A 23,620-nucleotide genomic window follows, 5' to 3' on the forward strand; every position below is an offset into this window, starting at 1 on the left:
CAACAGCTGCCAAAAATTTGCAGGAACTCCAATGTCCCTTGCAAAAGACGTACAGGTTGGGGGGCTTCCTGAAAACAATGTTCCCATTATTAGGAAGTGGTTCTCCAATACTATTTGCCTATGCAGTGAATGCAACAGCTGCCAAAAATTTGGAGGAACTTCAATGTCCCTTGCAAGAGACATGGAGGTCGGAAGGCCTCCTGAAAACAATGTTCCCATCATTAGGAAGTGGGTCTCCCATACTGTTTGCCTATGCAGTGAATGCAACGGCTGCCAAAAATTTGGAGGAACTCCAATGACCCTTGCAAGAGACGTAGATATGGTGATATGGTAGATATTGTGGTGATATGGTGGTGGAGGATGAGGATGAGGAGAAGGAGTAGGACAAGAGCTAATAGACAAAATCAGGAAGCTTATACCTATGTCTGGGTGTGAAGACAGAGGTGTATGCAAATAGAGTTAGACCTCCCAAAAAAAAGACACTGTATTTGAGTTTATGCTATGCTGCTATCATTCGGAGGTGTTGAGATGTCTGGCCCAATCCAGCCCTTGTTCATTTTTATAAGAGTCAGCTTGTCAGAATTTTCAGTTGACAGGTGGGTGCGCCTATTGGTTATAATTCCACCATAGGCACTAAAAACCCACTCTGACAAAACGCTAGCGGCAGGGCAGGCTAGGACCTCCAAGGCGTAGAGAGCCAGTTCATGCCACATGTCCAGCTTGGATACCCAATAATTATAAGGCACAGAGGAATCACGGAGGATGTTGGTATGGTCGGCAAGGTACTCCCTCACCATCTTCCGAAACTTTTCCCTCCTTGTGAGAGTGCCCCACGCCTCAGGGCCTGTGTGATGGGAAGGTCTAAGAAAACTGTCCCAGAAGTTTGATAGTGTTCCCCTTACTCTGCTGGATTGCATTTGTGTCTCTCTCACCTGTACTGCTTGGTTGTCCAACGAACTGTGACCTCAGCCGCCAGAGTTTTCAGATGGGAATTTTTTAAATAATTCCGCAACAAGAGCCTTCTCGTAATGCCCCATTTTGTTAGGCCTGTCCTGTGTGTAGGATTATAAGACAGAAAGTTCTCCTTGTAGCGTGGGTCTAGAAGTGTCACCATCCAGTAATGACTGTCACCCAAAATATGGACAACGCAGGGTCACGGGAAAGGCAGCGTAACATAAACTCAGCCATGTGTGCCAGACTGCAAAGAGGACGACTGACCATGCTCTCCTCCACCTCTTCCTCCTCCCTGTCCTCAGGCCATTCACGCTGAACAGACGGTATGACAGTTGTGCAGGTAGTACTGTCTATAGTGCAGGAGACTAGCTCCTGTTCTTCTTCCTCCTCCTCATTATCACCCAATCCACGTTGGGATGAGATGAGGCTGGGCTGTGTGGCATCACCCTGTATGGTTCCTTCTATCTCATCGTGTTCCGCCTGCAATTCATCCTCTTTAATTGTGAGCAGAGAGCGTTTCAGAAGACAGAGAAGCTTGATGGTGACGCTAATCATGGCGTCATCGCCGCTCACCATCTTGGTGGACTCCTCAAAGTTTTGGAGTATGGTACATATGTCTGACATCCATGTCCACTCCTGAGGTCTTGTGTGGAGTCAGACCTTAATGCCGACGGCCGTGTTGATGCTGGTAGTCAACAACTGCCCTCTTCTGCTCACAAATCCTTCCCAACATCTGCAGTGTAGAGTTCCAACGTGTTGGGGACATCGCACACCAGTAGGTAAGCTGGAAACTGCAAACGCAGCTGAAGCACGTCAAGGGCGGCGGAAGCTGTAGCTGACTTTCTAAAATTGGCACACACACGGCGTACTTTGACAAGCAGATGCGACAGATCTTGGTAGGTTTTGAGAAACCGCTGAGCCACGAGGTTAAGCACATGGGCCAGGCATGGTACGTGTGTGAGCTCGCCTCGCTTCAGAGGCACCACCAGGTTCCAGCCATTGTCACACACGATCATTCATGGCTGTAGGTTTAGCGGTGTCAGCCACAGATCTGCCTGCTGTTTCAGAGCTGTCCACAACTCTTCAGCAGTGTGCGGTTTGTCACCTATGCATGTCAACTTCAGCACAGCCTGTTGCCGCTTGGCCGAGGCAGTGCTGCAATGCTTCCAGCTTCTGACTGATGTGTTCATTTCAGAGATAGAGGCTGAAAAGGAGGAGGTGCAGGAGCTGTAGAATGTGGGGGCAACCCTGATTGACCCACACCCCGCAATCCTCGGCGTCGGAAAGAAGTGTTCTGTCCCAAGGTCCAACTGGGTCCCGGCTTCCACTATATTAACCCAGTGTGCCGTCAGCGAAATGTACCGTCCCTGCCCACAAGCATTGTCCACGTGCCTGTGGTTCGGTGGACTTTCCCCGTAACTGCGTTGTTTAGGGCATGGCTAATGTTGTGGGACACGTGCTCGTGTATTGCGGGGACGTCACACCGTGAGAAATATTGTCGGCTGGGGACCGAGTACCGAGGGTCGGCAGCCGCCATCAGGTTGCGGAAAGTTTCCAACTCCACGAGCCTAAAAGGCAACATTTCGAGAGCAAGCAGTCGCGAAAAGTGTGAATTTAGTAGTGTGACCTGTGGGGCGTTGGCTGCATATTTGCGCTTGCATTTCAAGGACTGGGGTAGGGACAACTGAACACTGCGCTGGGACAAGAACGTGGACGTGCTTGCTGATGGTGCTAGTTGAGTGTGCAACAACACGTGCAGGGCAGGAGGCATCTTGGCATGTGCAATGGACAGGGTGTCACCCACATACACTGTTTCTGGACCCTGGGGCTTGGCCCACTTAGTAGGGCTTTGCTGTCATGTGCCTGATCATGCTGATGGTGGTCAGGCTGCTAGTTTTGCTACCCCTGCTGATGCTGGCCTGGCAGGTGGTGCAAATGGCCTTTTTGGGGTTATCTGCAGAGTCTTTAAAAAGCAACCAGACTCAGGAAGACCTAACAGTTGTACTGGTAGCTTCTGTCGTGTTGGTGTTACAAGGAACGCTTTCCCGCCTTTTCTCTGCGGCCACCACACTGCTTCTTCCTGCATGTTGTGGTGCTAAGCCTTCCTCCTCCTGTGTGCTGCTGTCCTCGCTTTTCATGTGCCACTGCCAGGTTGGGTCAGTTACAATATGATCCACCACCTAGTCTTCGACTTCCGCTCCCTGGTCCTCCTCCTGAATTTTTGGAAATTGTGTCTCATCATCATCGTCATCATCCACCTCTTGCATCAGTAATTGCACTTTCCCACCATTGCCTTCGTGTGACCGTGGTTGCTCAAATATTTGGGTATCGCTACACACGTTCTCGTCTTGACTTACTTGAAGCTGGCCGGACGAGAGGCCCGAATCTACAAATGGAAAAGTCAACAGCTCTTCTGAGTGTCCAAGTATGGGATCAGTTGTCTCTGGGTACTCGGCATGGTGGGAGGAAGGAGGTTCAGGGTGAGGAATATGCGGTCCAGACTCACGGCTACTGAAACTTGACCGTGTGGAAGACAGAGTGGTAGTGGTGGTGGTCAAGTGACTGGAAGCATTATCTGCTATCCAATGAATAACCTTTTGACATTGCTCTGGGTTCAATAGTGGTGTGCTGCGATCCCCTAGCAATTAGGACAGGAAGGTCGGGCGACAAGATGTGGGTGTTTGTTTGGAGCAATTTCAGCTTGCCAACAGCCTCGGCCTCTGCATGCACCATCACCATCACGTCCACTTCCCCGTCCCTTGCCATGCACCGTGCCCATTTTAAATGGAGGACAATATTTTCCTCGTTCACTAGAAATGTCTGATTTTGGAACGCAGTTATATGTGATACGTCTGACAGAGAACCACGGTTTTAAATAGCAGGACTGTAATTTACTAATACTATTCTTCACAGAGACCTAGTGTGAATAGTTTGACTGACACACTGCAACGAAATGGAAGGCAGAAATGGCTGATTTTGGAACACAGTTATATATGTGATACGTCTGACAGAGAACCACGGTTTTAAATAGCAGGCCTGTAATTTACTAATACTATACTTCACAGAGACCTAGTGTGAATAGCTTGACTGACACACTGCAACGAAATGGAAGGCAGAAATGGCTGATTTTGGAACACAGTTATATGTGATACGTCTAACAGAGAACCACGGTTTAAATAGCAGGCCTGTAGTTTAGTAATACTATTCTTTTCAGAGACTTAGTGTGAATAGCTTGACCGACACACTGCAACAAAATGAAAATGTAAGCCAATATTTTCCACGTTCAGTTCAAATTTCTGGATTTTTATCGCTGTAATATGGAAAAGATCTGTCTGTATTCGGCAGTGCTAACAAGCAAATGGAGCAGAAAAAATGTGCACTCTGGACTGCTTTTTAAGCAAATAATCAGGATTAAGATAAAAAAAAATTTGCCCTGGCCCCTGATATATGGGGCTATGTCTACAAATATCTTTAAGAACAGCAGGAGCAGGAACGTGCTATGGGCCCTCTTGCACTATATGCACTGCAGTCTGCCACATACACTGCCTGCCTGCCTAACTCCTGTATTCACCTTCACCACTGAAAATATGCAGCTGGATTAGTTCTCAGAAGGACTGTTAGTTCAGATGGATATATAGATAGATATATGTTGTGGAATACATATACTAACTATAAACAAGTAAATCTCTCCCCAACTCAGCAGCAGCTCTCCCTACTGTTTTTAGTTTTTTTTATCCACTTCTGCCAATGTTTCAAAAGATTCTCAACAAAAATACCTGATTCTACTGTTAGGTTTAGTTCAGAACAGTGTAAGAAAAATCATCGTATGTACAGCTGAGCATATTTTTGGTCCATGTGCTGTCCATTTGCATGATGCTGATGAAAAAAAACCTCTTGTGAAAGCAGCCAAAGACCATTTTCAGATGGCGTATCTGAACTCCTTCACCACCTTGGGATTTTCTGTTTTTGCATTTTAGTTTTTTATTCCCCTTCTTCCCAGAAACATAACTTTTTTATTTTTTAGTCAATATGGCCATGTGAGGTCTTGTTTTTTGCGGGATGAGTTGTACATTTGAACAACACCATTGGTTTTACCATTATAGTGTACTGGAAAATGGGAAACAAATTCCAAGTGCAGTGAAATTGCAATAAAAAAGTGCAATACCACAAATTTTTTTTTTTTTTTTTTTTTTTACCATGTTCACTAAATGCTAAAACTGACCTGCCAATATTAGTCACAGTGATTACAAGTTAAAAAAAAATCAATAAAAAATGCCGCCATTCTCCGAGACCCGTAGCGTCTCCATTTTGTGATTTGAACTTTTGTGGTTTTTTTAAACATTTTTTTTTTTAAAAATTAAAATGTTCACTTGCCTTAATAGTCTCCTTAGGAGGCTTGAAGCTTGTGCTTAGGTCCTGCTATGTGTAGCAGAAATGCTATGCTATGAACGCCAGCCACGGGGTGGTGTTTATAGCAACTCTGCAATGACAACCACAAGGGCCTCCTGCAGATTCCCGGTTGTCATGCCAACCCATCGGTGCCCCTTGATCAAGTGACAGGGGCACCGATGGGCATGGTTTGTGACACCTTTCCAGCGCGCGCATGTCAAATGCCGCTGTCAGAAATTGACAGTGGCATTTAACATGTTAACAGCTGCAGATGGATCGCGATTCCACCCTCGGCTGTTAGGGGCACATGACAGCTGATAAGATCAGCTGCCATGTGCCTGAAAAGATGTGGGCTCAGTTCCAGAGCCCACACCAAGGGAGGGAGGTGACCTATGATGTACCTATACGTCATAGGGGGCGTAAAGGGGTTAAATTCATATTAACTCAGTTTTTATACAGACTGTAATACACTGGTAATAAAACCTGTCACGTTATTTCATATAGCCCCATTTTTAGTGTTTTATAGATTATGCAACAGCTTTAACCCTTTCGCAACCTTGGGATTTGTCGTTTTTGCATTTTCGTTTTTTGCTCCCCTTGTTCCCAGAGCCATAGCGTTTTTATTTTTTGGTCAATATGGCCATGTGAGGGCTTATTTTTTGCGGGATGAGTTGTACTTTTCAACGCCATTACTAGTTTTACCATATCAAGAGGAAGATTAGAACCGAGTATAAGGTTGCTTTGTATATATATCATAAATACTTGAATAATCTCCATATTACAACCTACTCTTAGGACCGTATATCTCGGGCCATTCGTATAAGGAACATATACAACGAGGTGCCGAAGCAGAAAATACTACTAATATATATGGCCAATATATTAGAAAAATAGAAAATCACTTTATTAGGGAAAACTTTTTTTAAAAAAATCATTATAGTCATACAAGACTACGGTGGCACAACATATGTCAAAAAGAAATTACACATAGATATTTAAAACTTAATTAAGAACAAACACCAGGTGTCGCCACAGGGTGCAGATATCACATCCATTGTATATCATTTTATTCAATTACATTTGTGTCACACAAGGGGACCATGTGAGAATTGCACGTAATTGCATATATATGGGGGCTGGAAGGAGGTATCATAACACGGTATACATGGCCACAGATTGAGCCTCACACATAAACCTAAACCAAAATCCACCTGCCATAGATGTAAATAGCCCATAGAAGACATATCAAAAAAAGAAGAAAAGAAACATGATTCACCTTGTTTGAATGTAGAGGCTGCATGCTGTGTGGCTCCCCGACGCGCGTTTAGGCGCTCCTGCCTTTGCAGCCTCTACATTCAAACAACGTGAATCATGTTTCTTTTCTTCTTTTTTTGATATGTCTTCTATGGGCTATTTACATCTATGGCAGGTGGATTTTTGGTTTAGGTTTATGTGTGAGGCTCAATCACCCAATCTGTGGCCATGAATACCGTGTTATGATACCTCCTTCCAGCCCCCATATATATGCATATACGTGCAATTCTCACATGGTCCCCTTGTGTGACACAAATGTAATTGAATAAAATGATATACAATGGATGTGATATCTGCACCCTGTGGCGACAACTGGTGTTTGTTCTTAATTATGTTTTAACTATCTATGTGTAATTTCTTTTTGACATATGTTGTGCCACCGTAGTCTTGTATGACTATAATGATTTTTAAAAAAAAAGTTTTCCCTATTAAAGTGATTTTCTATTTTTCTAATATATTGGCCATATATTCGTAGTATTTTCTGCTTCGGCACCTCGTTGTAATAGTTTTACCATATCGTGTACGGGAAAAAATTCCAAGTGCGGTGAAATTGCAAAAAAAGTGCAATACCACAGTTGTTTTTTATTTTTTATTTTTTTACCACGCTCACTGAATGCTAAAACTGACCTGCCATTATTATTCTCCAGGTCATTACGAGTTCGTAGACAGCAAACATGTATAGGTTCTTTTTTATTTAAGTGGTGAAAAAAAATTCCAAAATTTGGTAAAAAAAAAAAAAAAGCGCCATTTTCTAAGACCTGTAGTGTCTCCATTTTTAGGGATCTGGGGCTGGGTGAGGGCTTATTTTTTGCGCGCCGGGCTGACATTTTTATTGATAACATTTTGGGGTAGATCCGATATTTTGATCGCCCGTTATTGCAATTTTGCGGCGACAAAAAAACGTAATTCTGGCGTTTAGAATTTTTTTCTCGTTATGCCTTTTACCGATCGGATTAATTCTTTTTTATATTGATAGATCGGGCGATTTTGAACGCGGCGATACCAAATATGTCTATGTAGGGTTTTTTGTTTATTATTTTATTTTGAATGGGGCGAAAGTGGGGTGATTTAAACTTTTATATTTTTAAAAAATATATATATTTTTAAAAACTTTTTTTTTTTCACTTTTTGCATGCTTCTATAGTCTCCATAGGAGACTAGAAGCAGCAACTGTCCGATCGCCTCTGCTACATACAGGGGATCAGCAGATCCCCTGTATGCAGCAGAAATGGTCCTGTGCTATGAGCGCCGACCACTAGGTGGCGCTCATAGCGACCAGCTCATGACAACCGCAGGCGTCTGCTGCAGACCCTGGGTTGTCATGCCCACCCATCGGTGACCCGCGATCACGTGACGGGGTCGCCGATGGGCGGGGCTTATTACGCGCTTCCCGGAAGCGTGCGTTAAATGCCGCTGTCGGAGATTGACAGCGGCATTTAACATGTTAACAGCCGCGGATGGATCGCGATTCCACCCGCGGCTGTTGCAGGCACATGTCAGCTGTAATAATCAGCTGACATGTGCTCGGTTCAGTGCAGGCTCACCGCCGGAGCCCTCACTGAACCGGGGGATTACAGTCTGTGCGTACTAATACGGTACAGGCTGTAAAGGGGTTGGACTTACTATAAGAAAAGCTGCAGTCAGATGTTAGCTTAAAGAGAATCTGTCAACAGGTTTTCGATACCTAATATAAGAGTAGCTTGATATGGGTGCAAAGACCCTGAAGCAAATGGTGTCTCTTGTTGGGCTGTTTGCTGTATTTTTCATTAAAAAAAGTTTTACCTGCTGCAGATCTATCAGTTTGCAGAGCTACCCACCCACACCACTGTGTGTACACTGTGCATGAGCAGAAAACTGCCAATCAATGGTGGGAGTAGGGTTAAATGGAGCTTGTGAATATGGAGGACTACATGGCAGCAGATTTCTTAGTCCTCTAATGATAATCTCCTGCTGATAAAACTGTGATTTTATCAAAACTACACCAAGCAGTTCAGTATACATCACTGGAATCTTGTTCTCTGCCCTGGTCTCATGCTGCTCTCAAATTACGTAGTAAAAACCTGATGATTAGTGATGAGTGAGCATGCTCGCTACTGCTCGGTGCTTGCCCGAGCATCTCACTGCCCGAGATGCTCGGCGCTCGACAAGTATTTCTGAGGTTACTCGGTGGGAGCGCGGGTCCCCTCCCTGCATGTTTGGCGCTCTTTACAGAGCCAATGAACACTCAGGGATTGTCTGCCACACACTGTAATGCAGCAGCCATGTTGGTTGTGGCATTACAGTGATTGGCTGGCCGCACACCATCATCAGGTCTATATCAGACCTGGCGCCGCCATGCTCGTCACAGTCTACTCTGGAATCAGGCAATGTAGGGAGAGGTGCTGCTGAGCTAGGGTGAGATTTGCTTGTTTCTCAGTTAGTGTAGGTATACCACCATATATTATTCCATCTCAACTAACAGTCCTTCTGAGGACTAATCCAGCTGCATAGATATCAGTGCTAGGCAGGCAGGCAGTATATGTGGCAGACTGCAGGGCATATAGCAAGAAGGACCATTCCAGTTCTGTCTGCTCACGCCTCATGGGCATCTTCCGGCTTATGCTACCCTGGTTGTGAAGGTGATCCGCCGGTGGGGTCTGGGAGTGTGGGAGATCAGGACCTTGTCAAGGAGGTTACTTGACAATAGGGTTCTGTTGACCCACTTCCAGAAGCCCCTGGCCCTCAAGGATTGCCCAAGCCGGGATCTAGAGGTGGGGCTCGGGTTATTAAACTCTAAGCGGATCCCCTTGAAGTTTTGGGACTTGGCTTGGCGCTGCTTCCATGGGAGACTGTATGTGAGGGACAACCTGAAGTACAGGAACTCTGATGACCGGGATTGTCCCCGCGAGGAGTGTGGCAGCATGCTTGAAAGCATGGAGCACTTCCTGCTTCGGTGTCCTTTTAATACAGAGGTCTACAAGAGGGTGGGTGCTTCCATTGGCTGGCCCAGGCTGGCAGGCCTTTCCTATGCGGAGTGGGCCTATGGGGCATTCAGGTCCCTTGGTGGTCGAGATCGGGGCACTTTTTTCTTAGTTAGCTTAGTGACTAGGTTTTACACGTGGAACGCACGGTGTTTATTGTCCACCCAGCAGAAAGTCCTCCCCCGGGAAGAGGTGATTAGGAACATCCTGGGTGACCTGGCAAAAGTGCGCTCACTGGAGTATGAGAGGCTGGGTGCAGGGAGGGCTTCCCTTCTATGGAGGGGGTTCTCATTTAATGTGCCCTAGGGAGAGTTAGGGTATGTGTGTCTGTGATAGGGTTAGTTTAGTCCCTTTCTATATTTTATATTTATTTGTAGGGTCAGATGGATGTGTAGGGTCAGGGAGGGACAGACAGGGACAGTCTTTAGGGATAGGTAGTTAGCATTAGGTTGGTAGTGAGGGTCAGAGAGGGACAGGTAGGGACAGGTAGGGAAAGATTGGTAGGGCGGTAGGGACAGGTTTTTCTTTTTCTTTAATAGGGAGGGACAGGCTGTTTGTGTGTTAGACTAGGGTGAGAGCCTCGGTAGTCTCCAGTTTCCTGGTGGTGGGCTGCTCCCCTCACATTGTAGTTTTTTGTTTTACAGTATCAGAATCTGAATATAGGGCTTGCAAGCACTGAACTTGGGTCTGATCTTTTGGTACATGGTTAGTGGTCTTATGGTTAAGTTGTTATGTCATGTAGGTATATGGTTAGTCTTTGTTATATTGTTATTGTTATGCTGTGTATTGTTGTTACTGTTATGTTGTGTACTGTATATAAATTATGTATGCGTATTGTGCGTGTGGGGGGGTTAGTTTAGGTTGGGTGGGGGGCTTTAGGGGGGTGGAGGGAGGTGTTGTGGTGGTTTTGTGTGGAAAATTGGACGTCCTGCGGGATGCCAGAAAAGGCAAAAGGACCTTTTTTTTGTGTAGGCCACAAACTTTCGTGGTACCTTGCTGTGATAAGGCCACAGACTTTCGTGGGACCTTGGGTGTTTTCAAAAATGGTGGTGGGAAAAAAACCAAAAAAAAAAAATACAAAAACAAAAACAAAACAAAAAAAAAAATGTTTGCTGTGTATTAAGCTTTCGGCCAGGTGGCCTATTTCTTTAAGTTTTTGGCAGTGGGCCAGTTTTGTTGTTTATTTTGGGGGTTAGGTATGAATGTGACTGAATGTTGGAAGGGGTTTTTCTGGATAAATAAAAAAAAAAAAAGAGGTTAAGGTCTTCCCTTGCTGGGGGGAATAAGGATTTTGGGAAAGTATGGACATTTTATGTTTTATGCTGGACATTTTTGCTTTATATTTAGTGGACATTATAATTTTGGACTTGTTTGTGTTTTGTTGGGGTTTTGCATCTTGTTCTTTGTGTAGTGGGTATTTATGGTTTATATTTTTCTAATAAAATAGAGTTCCAGTTCTGTCTGCTGGTGCTTTTACAGATATTTCTAGAAATAGCCCCATGTATCAGGGGCCAGGAATAATTTGTTTTGGATCTTAATCCTGATTATTTGCTTAAAAAGCAATCCAGAGAACACAGTTTTTCTGCTCCATTTGCTTGTTAGCACTGCAGATCCTTTCCATATTACAGCGCTAAAAATCCATATAAGTATGCTGAAGATTCTGCCATTTCTGGCCTCCATTGAAATTTTGTTGCAGTGTATCAGTGAAGTTATTAACACGAGTTCGCTGTTAAAAATTATTTCCTACAGGCCAGCTATTTAAAACTGTGATTTGTCCGTCACACGGATCACATATCACTGTGGTTTAAATCCAGCCATTTGTAGTGAACGTGGAAAATATTGTCCTCTATTTAAAATGGACAAGGCGTGTGGCAAGACACAGGGAAGTGGGCGTGATAGTGATGATGGGGCATGCAGAGGACAAGGCCGAGGTCGTGGGCAAGCTGAAATTGTGCCACAACAAACACCCACATCTTCTCGCTCGACCTTCCTGTCCCAATTAATAGGGAAAAGCAGAACACCACTATTGAACACAGAAAAATGTGAAAAGGTTATTGGTTGGATAGCTTCCAGTCACTTAGCCACCACTACCACCACCCTGTCTTCCACACGGTCAAGTCTCAGTAGCCGTGAGTCTGGACCGCATATTCCTCACCCTGATCCTCTTTCCTCCCACCATGCCGAGTGCCCGGAGACAACTAATCCCACACTTGGACACTCCGAAGAGCTGTTCACTTTTCCATTTATAGATTTGGGCCTCTCGAGCGGTCCACTTGAAGCGGGGCAAGAGGAGATCGCATGTAGCGATGCCCAAATATTTGAGCAACCACGGTCACACGAAGGCGACGGTGGGAAAGTGTCACAAGAGGTGGACGATGATGAGACACAATTGCCAGAAAGTCAGGAGGAGGACCAGGGTGAAGAAGTGGAAGACGAGGTGGTGGATGATATAGGAACTGACCCATCTGGCAGGGGGACATACAGAGAGAGGACAGCAACACACAGGGGGAGGGAGGCATAGTACCACAACAGACAGGAAGAAGCAGTGTGGTGGCTGCAGACAGAAGGTGGGCAAGTGTTCCCCATAACATCAACACGACAGAAGTTGACAGTACAACTGTTAGGTCTTCCCGAGTCTGGTTGTTTTTTAAAGACTGCCGATAACCCCAAAAAGGCCATTTGCACCACCTGGTGTGCAGCTCTTTCTACCTTCACCCCAGGCATAGGAAGCAACCAGTTCTCTTTAATTCTGAGTGATACAGCATTCTCAAACTGTGATGACCCTGAGAAAGACCGATCTAAAGGTCGAAACGTTGGTCTGTTTTATTTTTAGGGCTCACGCCCTGTTCTGTGAAACAAGGGGCACAAGTGAATAAAAAATTTTCATGCATACCACACATACTGGAGTGCCGAAGTTTCTTTCATATAGCATATTTTTTTTCTTCGGAGCACCCACTACAACAGTGAGTGACCCCTCACTCTCTTGCTAACTGCACAACTGTCATACCGTCTGTTCAGTGTGGATGGCCTGAGGAGAGGAGGAGGAGGAGGAGGAGAGCATGGTCAGTCGTCCTCTTGGTGAGGACATGGAAATCTTGCCTTTTAGCAGTCTGGCACGCATGGCTGAATTTATGTTATGCTGCCTTTCCTGTGACCCTCGCGTTCTCCAAATTTTGGCTGACAGTCATTACAGGTTGGTGACATTTCTAGACCCAAGCTACAAGGAGAACTTTCTATCTCTTATTCCCGAGGCGAACAGGTCTACTAAAATGGGGCAGTACCAGAAGGCCCTTGTTGCAGAACTATTAAAAAAATTCCCATCTGAAATCGCTGGCAGCAAAGGTCACAGTTCGTTGGACAACCAAGGAGTACAGGCGAGAGATACAACTCCAATCCAGCAGAGGCAGGGGAACACTGTCAAAGTTCTGGGACAGTTTTCTCAGACCCTCCCATCTCACAGGCCCTAATGTGTGGAGTACTCTCACAAGGAGTGCAAAGTTTAAGAAGATGGTGAGGGAGTACCTTGCCGACTATACCAACATCCTCCGTGATACCTCTGTGCCTTATAATTACTGGGTATCCAAGCTGGACACATGGAATGAACTGGCTCTCTACACCTGCGCTGCCCTAGCGTTTTATCAGAGCGAGTTTTTAGTGCCGCCGGTGGAATTATAACCGATAGGCACATCTGCCTGTCAACTGAAAATGTTGACAGGCTGACTCTTATAAAAATGAACAAGGGCTGGATTGGGCCAGACTTCTCAACACCACCGAATGATAGCAGCGTAACCTAAACTTAAAAACAGTGTCTTTTTTTGGGAGGTCTAATTCTATTCCCATGCACCTCTGTCTTCACACCCAGACATGGGTATACACTTCCTGATTTTGTCTATTTGCTCTTGTCCTCCTTCTCCTCATCCTCCATCACCATATCATTCACCACCATATCTACCATATCACCTCCTCTACGTATCTTGCAAGGGGCACTGGAGTGCCTCCAAATTTTTGGCAGCTTTTGCATTCACTGCATAGGCAAACAGTATGAGAGACCCACCTCTTAATAATGGGAGCATTGGTTTTAGGAGGCTCTCCGACCTCTACGTCTCTTCCAAGGGGCATTGGAGTGCCTCCAAATTTTGAGCAGCTTTTGCATTCACTGCATAGGCAAACACTATGGGATACCCACTTCCTAATAATGGGAACATTGCTTTTAGGAGGCTCTCCAACCTCTACGTCTCTTCCAAGGAGCATTAGAGTGCCTCCAAATTTTTGGCAGCCCTTGCAGTCACTGCATACGCAATAACAGTATAGGAGACCCACTCGTTAATAATGGGAACAACACAACAAAGCATAGCCGGCTGATGGCTCTCTAACAATAGCGAGGGCCGATTGCTGGCCCTTTAAGAATAGTAAGGGCTGCCTGATGGCCCTATAAAAATATGCTTTGTGACTTTCAGAGTCCCTCCATCATAAATGAAACAGGATGTGTCTGATGATGTGTCACACCCCACATGGCCAGATAAGGTTGTAAAATGTTAAAATGCCATTTCCCAGTTAATACATTTGTCTTGGTTGAAAGCAATGCAAAAGTGCAAAAACGCATCAAAACCGCTATGTGTGAACATAACCCAAGGTGTGGAGGAGAATTTATGTTTTTGTATATTTATTTTGCCTTATATACAAGTCATTACCCTGGAAAAGATGTTCCTTAACATATTTCCCAGGAAAATCCATTTTGGCTTCGTTTTTGTATGTTTTATTGTGAGTCCGTAAAAGTGGCATAATACCTCTGACAACGTTGTTGACAGCAGTGACCTGGGAGTCAGAAATGCTTCCAGGCGTCTGCCCCATGCTGTTCCCATGTCATTTGAGAACTGTTCCCATCAATTTGGGCAATTTTTAGGCTCTCTGCAGAGCAGTGGGGGGAGCTGCCTGAAAAATGCTCGAGTTTCCCATAGACTTACATTGGGCTCGTTGCTCAGGTCGAGCACCCGAGTATTCCAATATGCTAGACCCAAGCTTCGAGCACCCGAGCATTTTAGTGCTCACCCATCACTACTGATGATAGGTGAGAAATATTAATCACGCTCTAAACTGTATTTTTGTGTGGTATTTGTTACCTTTGTTTTCTTTCTTTTTTAATGGCATTTATATATGGAGAAGCCTTTGTTAGAATATATAAAAAAAATTCCATCCACAGAGCATGCTATATTTGGATAAATTAAAAAAATTGTTAAAATGCACAAATACAACAAAAAGCAACACAGAATGCACTGGTTGCGGTGTGTTTTCTATTTCCTTATTGATCTTTTGCTAACAGTTAACTTCAGCGTTTTTGTTAGTAAAAATAAAATGCTGGAAAAATACTAGGCAAAAGATTACAAAAAACAGTGAATTTTAAAAAAAAAATCATATGAGCTTGGCCACCACAAAAATATGAAAAATGCTTTCTGTAGACACTATTTGTGGCCCACTTTATAACATTCAAAAAATAGGACTAATTTATATCAATTTTTTTTTCATTGTGACAGACAAGACTAAGGATAGTAAGTCTTCACTACGCGATTATCAAAAACTACAAGCATTTCAACATCATTATGGACAAAGTTTAGGTGTGAAAACAGCAAAGAAGATTATATTGCAGAATAGTCAGTTAGAAGAGAAAAGTTCTGCTCACAAGACTGTTGTAAGGAAAAAAGAGCCCCAGGTGAGTTCATAAATTAAAACATATTGCAAAAATGTATGCAAAATATATTTGTGGTGTAGTTAATACAGCCAGTGATTTTTTTTTTTACAACTTGAAAAGCAGGAGAGAAGACATCACAATGATCTTAGAGAAGCAATAGTTACCCATACATTTGCGTAGGGTTATAAGGTCATTTCCAAACCATTTCAAGTCCATCATTCTAGTGTGAGAAAGATTATTCACAAGTGGAAGACATGGTAGCACAAGACCCATTGATTTTCGCGGAAATTCTTAACCAATATAATAAAAACATGTGACACACTTAATTTGAGGAATAAATAGGCTGTGATGTTTTTATTAAGAGTTACTTTAAATTAATATAAATAGATAAATACCATAAATATCATCCATATATTTTAATACTATAAAATTATCATAAAGCCATATAACAACAATAAACAAAGACCAACTCCACCCAGCAAAAGCTGGGCAATTATCCCTCTAATTAAAACATCACGACAGATCAAAATAAGGAAAGGTGGGAGGGTGTCTTCCTTTTTGATATGACGGCGAATGCCAGCAGCTGACTGGAACTGTTATTTAAATATAAGAGCAAACTGACGCTCTTTTTGATTCAACCAATCATAACTCTTCAAAAAGACCATGCAGCATAACTGCCAAGAACAAGTTCAAACCTGCTCGTGCCTCAGCACAGCAGACTCATATTTATTTTCATCTACAAGAATAAACTGAACACAACTGTTAATAATATATAACCTTATAAACTAGCTATAATAAAATACTCTCTTTGTAGGGTCTGTGCGACCATGTATCCCCATTTTAATATGGCGGGCCCCTCACTCAGGACAGTCGACAATCTTCCCATGAGTGAACTTCCCAGAAAATTTACCCCAAGGTCAGACCGTGATATGCTCAGGGAAATTGCACAAAAAATAAAAAGAGCTACAGCTCAGACTCTAAAGGCCTCAGTTAGAATATTAAAAGAGAACAATTGGGAGAAGACTGAAAAAATATGGCTTGTTTGACAGGGTTGCCAAGAGAAAGCATCTTCTTGTTTCTAAAACTTTTAAAACATGGCAGCACAGCTAAAGGCTTCTTTGGCAGCCAGAGGATCTGGGCGCTTTGCATATATTGAGTCGACAATGAACTCCATTGTATGCATAAGTATCCTAGAGTCAAATATGAAACCATCTATCCAAAAGCTAAAGCTTCATCAAAACTGGGTCAATGATCCTAATAACCACAGCAATCATGCATTAGAATGGCTGAAAAAGAAAATAATCAAGTTGTTGCTACAGCCAAGTCAAAGTCGAGACCTCAGCCCAATTGAAATGCTGTGAAATTCTGTGACAGGACCTTAAAGGGGTTTTCCCACGAATAAAAGTTAATTTTAATCAATAGATCTTGGAATAATAATAACTTCCACAATTGGATGTGTTAAAAACAATGTTCCTGTGCTGAGATAATCTTATAAATGTGCCCCTGCTGTGTAATGGCAGTGTCAGACCATGCAGCTACATGGTCTGATCATACCACAGCTCCTGGACAGGGGAGGAAGCAAAAGAGAATAAGCAGACATTACAGCAGGGGATCGCAAATGATTCTCTCTTGTGATGTAAAACATTTCACTGCCTGTTTTTAAACAATGTTTTACTTCAAATAAAGAATCCTCTGTGATTCCCTGCTGTAATGTCTGTATACTCTTTTGCTTCCTCCCCTTTCCAAGAGATGTGGAAAATGATCGCTGTAAGTTATTGCTGCTAAGGCCACGGCCCCACTATCAGTATTTGATCAGTATTTTTTCTCAGTTGTGGGAGGGGGGGACCAGGAGTGGGTGATAAATGCAGAATTGGAATTGGTGCACTTGTTTTTAATAAATGTATGTACGTGTATATATATACCAGATGGTGGCCCGATTCTAACGCATCGGGTATTCTAGAATATGTATGCGGCCAACCGGGCGTGACTAATCAGCGAAGCAGTGTCTAAATGGGTTGTGCACTACTTTAAATTAACCCCCCAATGTATCCCCCCAGGGCCCCTTATGAATTTTGTAATTACGTCATGTTGTCAATACTGCTTGTGACAACATCGCTGACCACGTACAGCCAGCACGTAATTCCCCTGGCTGCAGCCGGCTCTTGCTTCCGCTTATATGTCACCCCAGGCCTGGATGCCACAAATATTAAAGGCTGTGTCGGAGAGCAGGAGGGAGGTTCCCTGGACAGGGACCATTAGCATGCAGCACCTCCTGTCCCAGGCCAGTAGGGGGAGCAGGCTGCCCCTATAAAAGCTGGAACTGAGGGCAGGGTTAGAAAGACCAGGACCCAATTCTGAAGCATCCAGAAGGGTTCCCAGAGGAAAGGGACAGGTCAGCAGCAGCTGAGGAGTCCGGGAGGCAGAGGAGGAACAGCAAGCCAGGGACAGAAGTGACGAGAGCCGGTCCTGGCTGAGAGAACTACACTACCGGACATTGGGGTCCGAGGCTGTCAGGGTTGCAAGCCCGGCAGCAGATAACCAACCTGCAAGGGATTTCAGGTCCCTTGGCCTGAGAAGCCTGGAGGCTCCGCCACACAGAGGGACCGGTACAGCACGGAGAAGCAACAGGTACCTAAGGCCCGAGTCGCAAGCCATACAGGCGTAGTACACGGCCAGCTCAGGGACATGGGCTATCACACCACGAAAAGGGGGATAGTCAGCAAGGGCAGAGAGCGAACGGTAGGCCTACCCACTCACCCTGACCAGTGGGGCTCGCCCGAATGCTCTCAGACACCCAGACCCATTCCTACCCTGTACTCCTGTTGGGTCATTAGTACTAACTACAATAAAGACCCTGGACTGTTTGAAGCAGACTCTGAACCCTTATTATTGCAGCTTGCACCATCACCCCCAGCATCCTATTACACTGCCCTGAGGCTACACTCTTCCCGTGGGGAGTTATCCTATTCCTGTGCTGCATACCAACATCAGCCTCAGCGGTCTGCCTTGCAGCGGCGGTCATCCCTGACCGCAATCCTCGGGTGGCGTAGTCGGACATTCAAAACCCTACAAATAGACTGCCACAGCATTTGGTCTGACCACCCTGAGCCACGGGATCGGGTTGCCACTACTACCCCCAACATTGCACCGAAGCCCGGTTCCGGGTGCCCCACGGCCCAGGGGGCGAGTCACTTACATCACGACTATTTGCGGCTGCAGCCAGGGGTCTCCTGTTCCACGTACCACGGTGAATGATACGTGACAGAAGTACGTCAGACTGTGACTGACAAAACGTATTCATTAAACGTGACTGAAGTACATCACACACTGTGACTGACAAAACATGTTCAGTACGTCATGGGCAGTTGGTGAGTCACATGACCACATGGGCGGAGTCAGCCCTGCTATCTCCCGACTTGTTCTGAAATCCCGCGTCGCTGATTGGTCCGGCCGCGGCCAATCAGCAACGCGGGATTTCCTGGACAGACAGACGGGATAAGCCTATATATATATATATATATATATATATATATATATATATATATATATATATATATACACACACAGTACAGACCAAAAGTTTGGACACACCTTCTCATTTAAAGATTTTTCTGTATTTTCATGACTTTGAAAATTGTACATTCACACTGAAGGCATCAAAACTATGAATTAACACATGTGGAATTACATACTTAACAAAAAAGTGTGAAACAACTGAAAATATGTCTTATATTCTAGGTTCTTCAAAGTAGCCACCTTTTGCATTGATGACTGCTTTGCACACTCTTGGCATTCTCTTGATGAGCTTCAAGAGGTAGCCACCGGAAATGGTTTTCACTTCACAGGTGTGCCCTGTCAGGTTTAATAAGTGGGATTTCTTGCCTTATAAATGGGGTTGGGACCATCAGTTGTGTTGTGCAGAAGTCTGGTGGATACACAGCTGATAGTCCTACTGAATAGACTGTTAGAATTTGTATTATGGCAAGAAAAAAGCAGCTAAGTAAAGAAAAATGAGTGACCATCATTACTTTAAGAAATGAAGGTCAGTCAGTCCGAAAAATTGGGCAAACTTTGAATGTGTCCCCAAGTGCAGTTGCAAAAACCATCAAGCGCTACAAACAAACTGGCTCACTTGAGGACCGCCCCAGGAAAGGAAGACCAAGAGTCACCTCTGCTTCTGAGGATAAGTTTATCAGAGTCACCAGCCTCAGAAATCGCAGGTTAACAACAGCTCAGATTAGAGACCAGGTCAATGCCACACAGAGTTCTAGCAGCAGACACATCTCTTCAACAACTGTTAAGAGGAGACTTTGTGCAGCAGGCCTTCATGGTAAAATAGCTGCTAGGAAACCACTGCTAAGGACAGGCAACAAGCAGAAGAGACTTGTTTGGACTAAAGAACACAAGGAATGGACATTAGACCAGTGGAAATCTGTGCTTTGGTCTGATGAGTCCAAATTTGAGATCTTTGGTTCCAACCACCGTGTCTTTGTGCGACGCAGAAAAGGTGAACGGATGGACTCTACATGCCTGGTTCCCACCGTGAAGCATGGAGGAGGAGGTGTGATGGTGTGGGGGTGTTTTGCTGGTGACACTGTTGGGGATTTATTCAAAATTGAAGGCATACTGAACCAGCATGGCTACCACAGCATCTTGCAGCGTCATGCTATTCCATCCGGTTTGCGTTTAGTTGGACCATCATTTATTTTTCAACAGGACAATGACCCCAAACACACCTCCAGGCTGTGTAAGGGCTATTTGACCAAGAAGGAGAGTGATTGGGTGCTGCACCAGATGACCTGGCCTCCACAGTCACCAGACCTGAACCCAACCGAGATGGTTTGGGGTGAGCTGGACCGCAAAGTGAAGGCAAAAGGGCCAACAAGTGCTAAGCATCTCTGGGAACTCCTTCAAGATTGTTGGAAGACCTTTTCCGGTGACTACCTCTTGAAACTCATCAAGAGAATGCCAAGAGTGTGCAAAGCAGTCATCAAAGCAAAAGGTGGCTACTTTGAAGAACCTAGAATATAAGACATATTTTCAGTTGTTTCAAACTTTTTTGTTAAGTATATAATTCCACATGTGTTAATTCATAGTTTTGATGCCTTCAGTGTGAATGTACAATTTTCATTGTCCTGAAAATGCAGAAAAATCTTTAGATGAGAAGGTGTGTCCAAACTTTTGGTCTGTACTGTATATATTTATTTTTTTTCTCTGATTGTTCCTCACCTGGTTTTGGCTCCCACTCCTGAGAAAAAATACTGACCGAATGCTGACCAAATACTGATAGTGGGGTGGTGGGCTAAGGGTGATTCTACAAGCTATTCATTCCTCGGCTGTACTTAATTTTTCACTCATTGTTTCTACACTTTGCCGTAGTTTTTTTTTAAATAAATTATGACAGTATTATTTCTCATGTGTTGTTGCTCATCTGAGTTTGTATTTACCTAATTTTAAGGTTTTCTAATGACCAAATGTTTTTCTTACAGTATTATGTCCTGATTTGTAAAACCAGACTTACTTTTTTCCAAGACTGTAGGGTGACAGTCCAAAAATTTTTGTGCAAATTCTTAGGTTTCACCCCTGGGAATAATTCCCTTTGGTGTGATTATAACATACAAAAATGTGTGTAACATTGCAACATTGTTTACTGATGGCTCAATCATCACAAACCTAATAATTATTTGTAATAAATGTCTTGCAGCAAAGTAAATGTACAATTTTACAGTAGTTTCACGGTTTCACTTTTTTTAACGAAACATGCTTTATTTGGTTCAGGGTAGTCATGGTGATGCTTCTCCACACACTGGAGAATAAACTGGTCTTCTTGAGTGCTCAGTGATGAATTGAATGTACTCATGAGTGCAATGGAGCGTTTGGCGGCATCATTCACGATTTTCAATCCGGCGACTTTTGAGGATACATTGATGTAACTTGAATAAGTGTGCCACAGACAAGGATCTTGATGAAGAAAATCTTGGTTTATTTTCAGTGCAATGAACAGTTTTTTTGTGTTGGACGACATGAAGTATTGAAGCTTCTTGTGTGACACAAGGTCTTCGGCAAGCTGCATGCGAGTTGAGCAGATATTGTTGCCTTCCTTCTACAGAGCCAGTATCTTCTCAACCTTTTATGCGGTTGGAACCTCACTGTCAAAAAAAAGTCAGATCCACCATAATCTCACTGAGGTACCACAGGTATCTGTTGAAAGTTTTTATTGCTGCCTCAGCAACAAGCGCGTTGATTCCTTTGTATGTTACAAGTTGTTACATTAATGTCAAGTCATTTCCTGGCGATGTGGCTGGTATCTGACAGAGGTACCAAGCCTTCAAGTGAACAGTAAAAGAGGAAAATTGACAGAGATTTTTTAACTCTGTCAAAGTTAAACAAAATTGGTTTTGAAAAATGAAGCTCTTCAGAGCGTATATCACTTTGGACATCCATCGGGCCCAATTGTAAGCGCCTGAAGTGTTGATGTGTACGTTGGGTTTGCCGACGAACCAAGGAACAGAAGTGCCAGTGTTAACAATTCCTTGTAATCATCTCTTGGATGGCTTTATACAAGCTGCTTGGTGCAAAATTCAACTAGACACTCTTTAAGTGGACCTAACTCAGTTGAAACTATGTCATCTTCCATTCCTGCCAAAAACTTGATTTAATACAGTGGATTCCAGGCAGCTGAAAATCTCTTGAACAACTTTATATTTGGACCTGTTGATGCCGGCTACAATTTATCAAACACGCTTGCACTATTTAGCTTGTGAATGTGGTGCCTACACGGCAAACTCAGTAGTTCTTTCTGTTGCAAGAGGACGCATGCACCAGTCTTTGTACCAGTGTTACTACTGGTCGTGTCGAATGACATGAACTTCACTTTATCCAAGAGCTGACAATCTTGGAGAACCTCGAATACAGCCTTAGCTTGTGCTGCTCCTGTGCTTTTAAGTATCTCTGGGGCTGACAACTTCTCAGTTCCTCTTCCTGACACTAGTACTGCCAGTCGCTCAACAGTTTCATTGCTGGTCTGACTTTCAAACCTTTTCCAGTCCCAGAGTACAGTCAGTGGACCACTGCTGTCAAAGGAAGCTTAGATAGCATTTGCTGCAATCTTTCGATGCTGGCGATGAGCCCATCAGATTCCCTATTCAACGTGAGACTGTCTGGATCATAGCCAAGAGACTGAGAAGCAGAAGCAAGCAGATAGAAGTACTATTAGTGATAGAAAAGTGACCTATCTAGAGCTTCAGCAACTTCTGGAGTTACAATGTTGACAGGTCTTACCGACTTACATTTCTTGAGACTAAAATGCCCTTCGCTCTCATCACTATTATTGTCTGAAGCGTCATTGTTTCTGCAACTGCTACTACTACTGCAAAGTTCAGCCGATGCTTTCGACTGCTGAACTCACTTAGTTTCCTTTTTCTTCATTTCTATGCCTGTAATTCTCTCATAAATAGTGTTGAGCGATACCTTCCGATATCAGGAAATATCGTATCGGATTGGATCGGGCCGATACCCAAAAAGTATCGGATATCGCCGATTCCGATACCGGAAACCAATGCAAGTCAATGGGACACAAATATCGGAATGAAAATAAACCCTTTCTTTCCTTGTAGGTTAATTCTACATGAAGTAAAACAACTAAGAATAATGTAGAATGTATTACGCGAAAAGCCGGCAATTCATCAGCGGCATACACCGGTACCCGACAATTTACAACAGAAAGAATAGAACATCACACATAGATTAGATACATAGAAACATGTCAGTCACATATATATGAAGTACAGTGACAGTGTTGATTACTGTACTTGTCATTTAGTGTAAAGGATTTATTTAAAAAAATAATTGTGTTTTCATGCACCGTCTCTTTAAAAAAGCCGGCCGGCAATTCGGCATCTGTACCCGACAATTTAGAATAGAAGGAACAGAGAATCATACATAGATTAGATAGATAGAAACATGTCAGTCACATATATATGAAGTACAGTGACAGTGTTGATTATTGTACTTGTCATTTAGTGTTAAAATAAAGGATTTATTAAAAAAAAAATTGGCGTGGGGTTCCCCTTAATTTTAGTCTCTAGCGGAGGTTAAGCAGACGGCTGGGGCAGATGTTTGAAGCCTGGGAAGGGGGTAATACCCACGGAGCTTCCCAGCTACTAATATCAGCCCCCAGCTGAATACCTAGGCTTTACTAGCTACTAAAATGGGGGACCCCCTCAAAAAAATGACGTGGGGTCCCCCCTAATTTAATAGCTAGCAAAGGCTAGGCAGACAGCTGGGGGCTGATATTAATAGCCCAGGAAGGGTGCCA

General features: G+C 43.9%; 1 protein-coding gene across 3 annotated transcripts in view; it reads left to right on the forward strand.

Annotated features, from left to right (window-relative positions):
- Window positions 1–23,620, forward strand: part of LOC141157235 (probable ATP-dependent RNA helicase DDX60) — a 233,263-nt gene that overhangs the window by 49,775 nt on the left and 159,868 nt on the right. For all 3 annotated transcript variants that reach the window (XM_073644250.1, XM_073644254.1, XM_073644263.1), the window contains one exon: window positions 15,149–15,324. In XM_073644250.1, the coding sequence (XP_073500351.1) occupies window positions 15,149–15,324 (176 nt within the window). The remainder of the gene's footprint in view (window positions 1–15,148; window positions 15,325–23,620) is intronic.

This window comes from Phyllobates terribilis, unplaced genomic scaffold (genome assembly GCF_046119375.1).
Source record: "Phyllobates terribilis strain yellow unplaced genomic scaffold, ASM4611937v1 Scaffold_1__5_contigs__length_1240528914, whole genome shotgun sequence".
NCBI lineage: Eukaryota > Metazoa > Chordata > Amphibia > Anura > Dendrobatidae > Phyllobates > Phyllobates terribilis.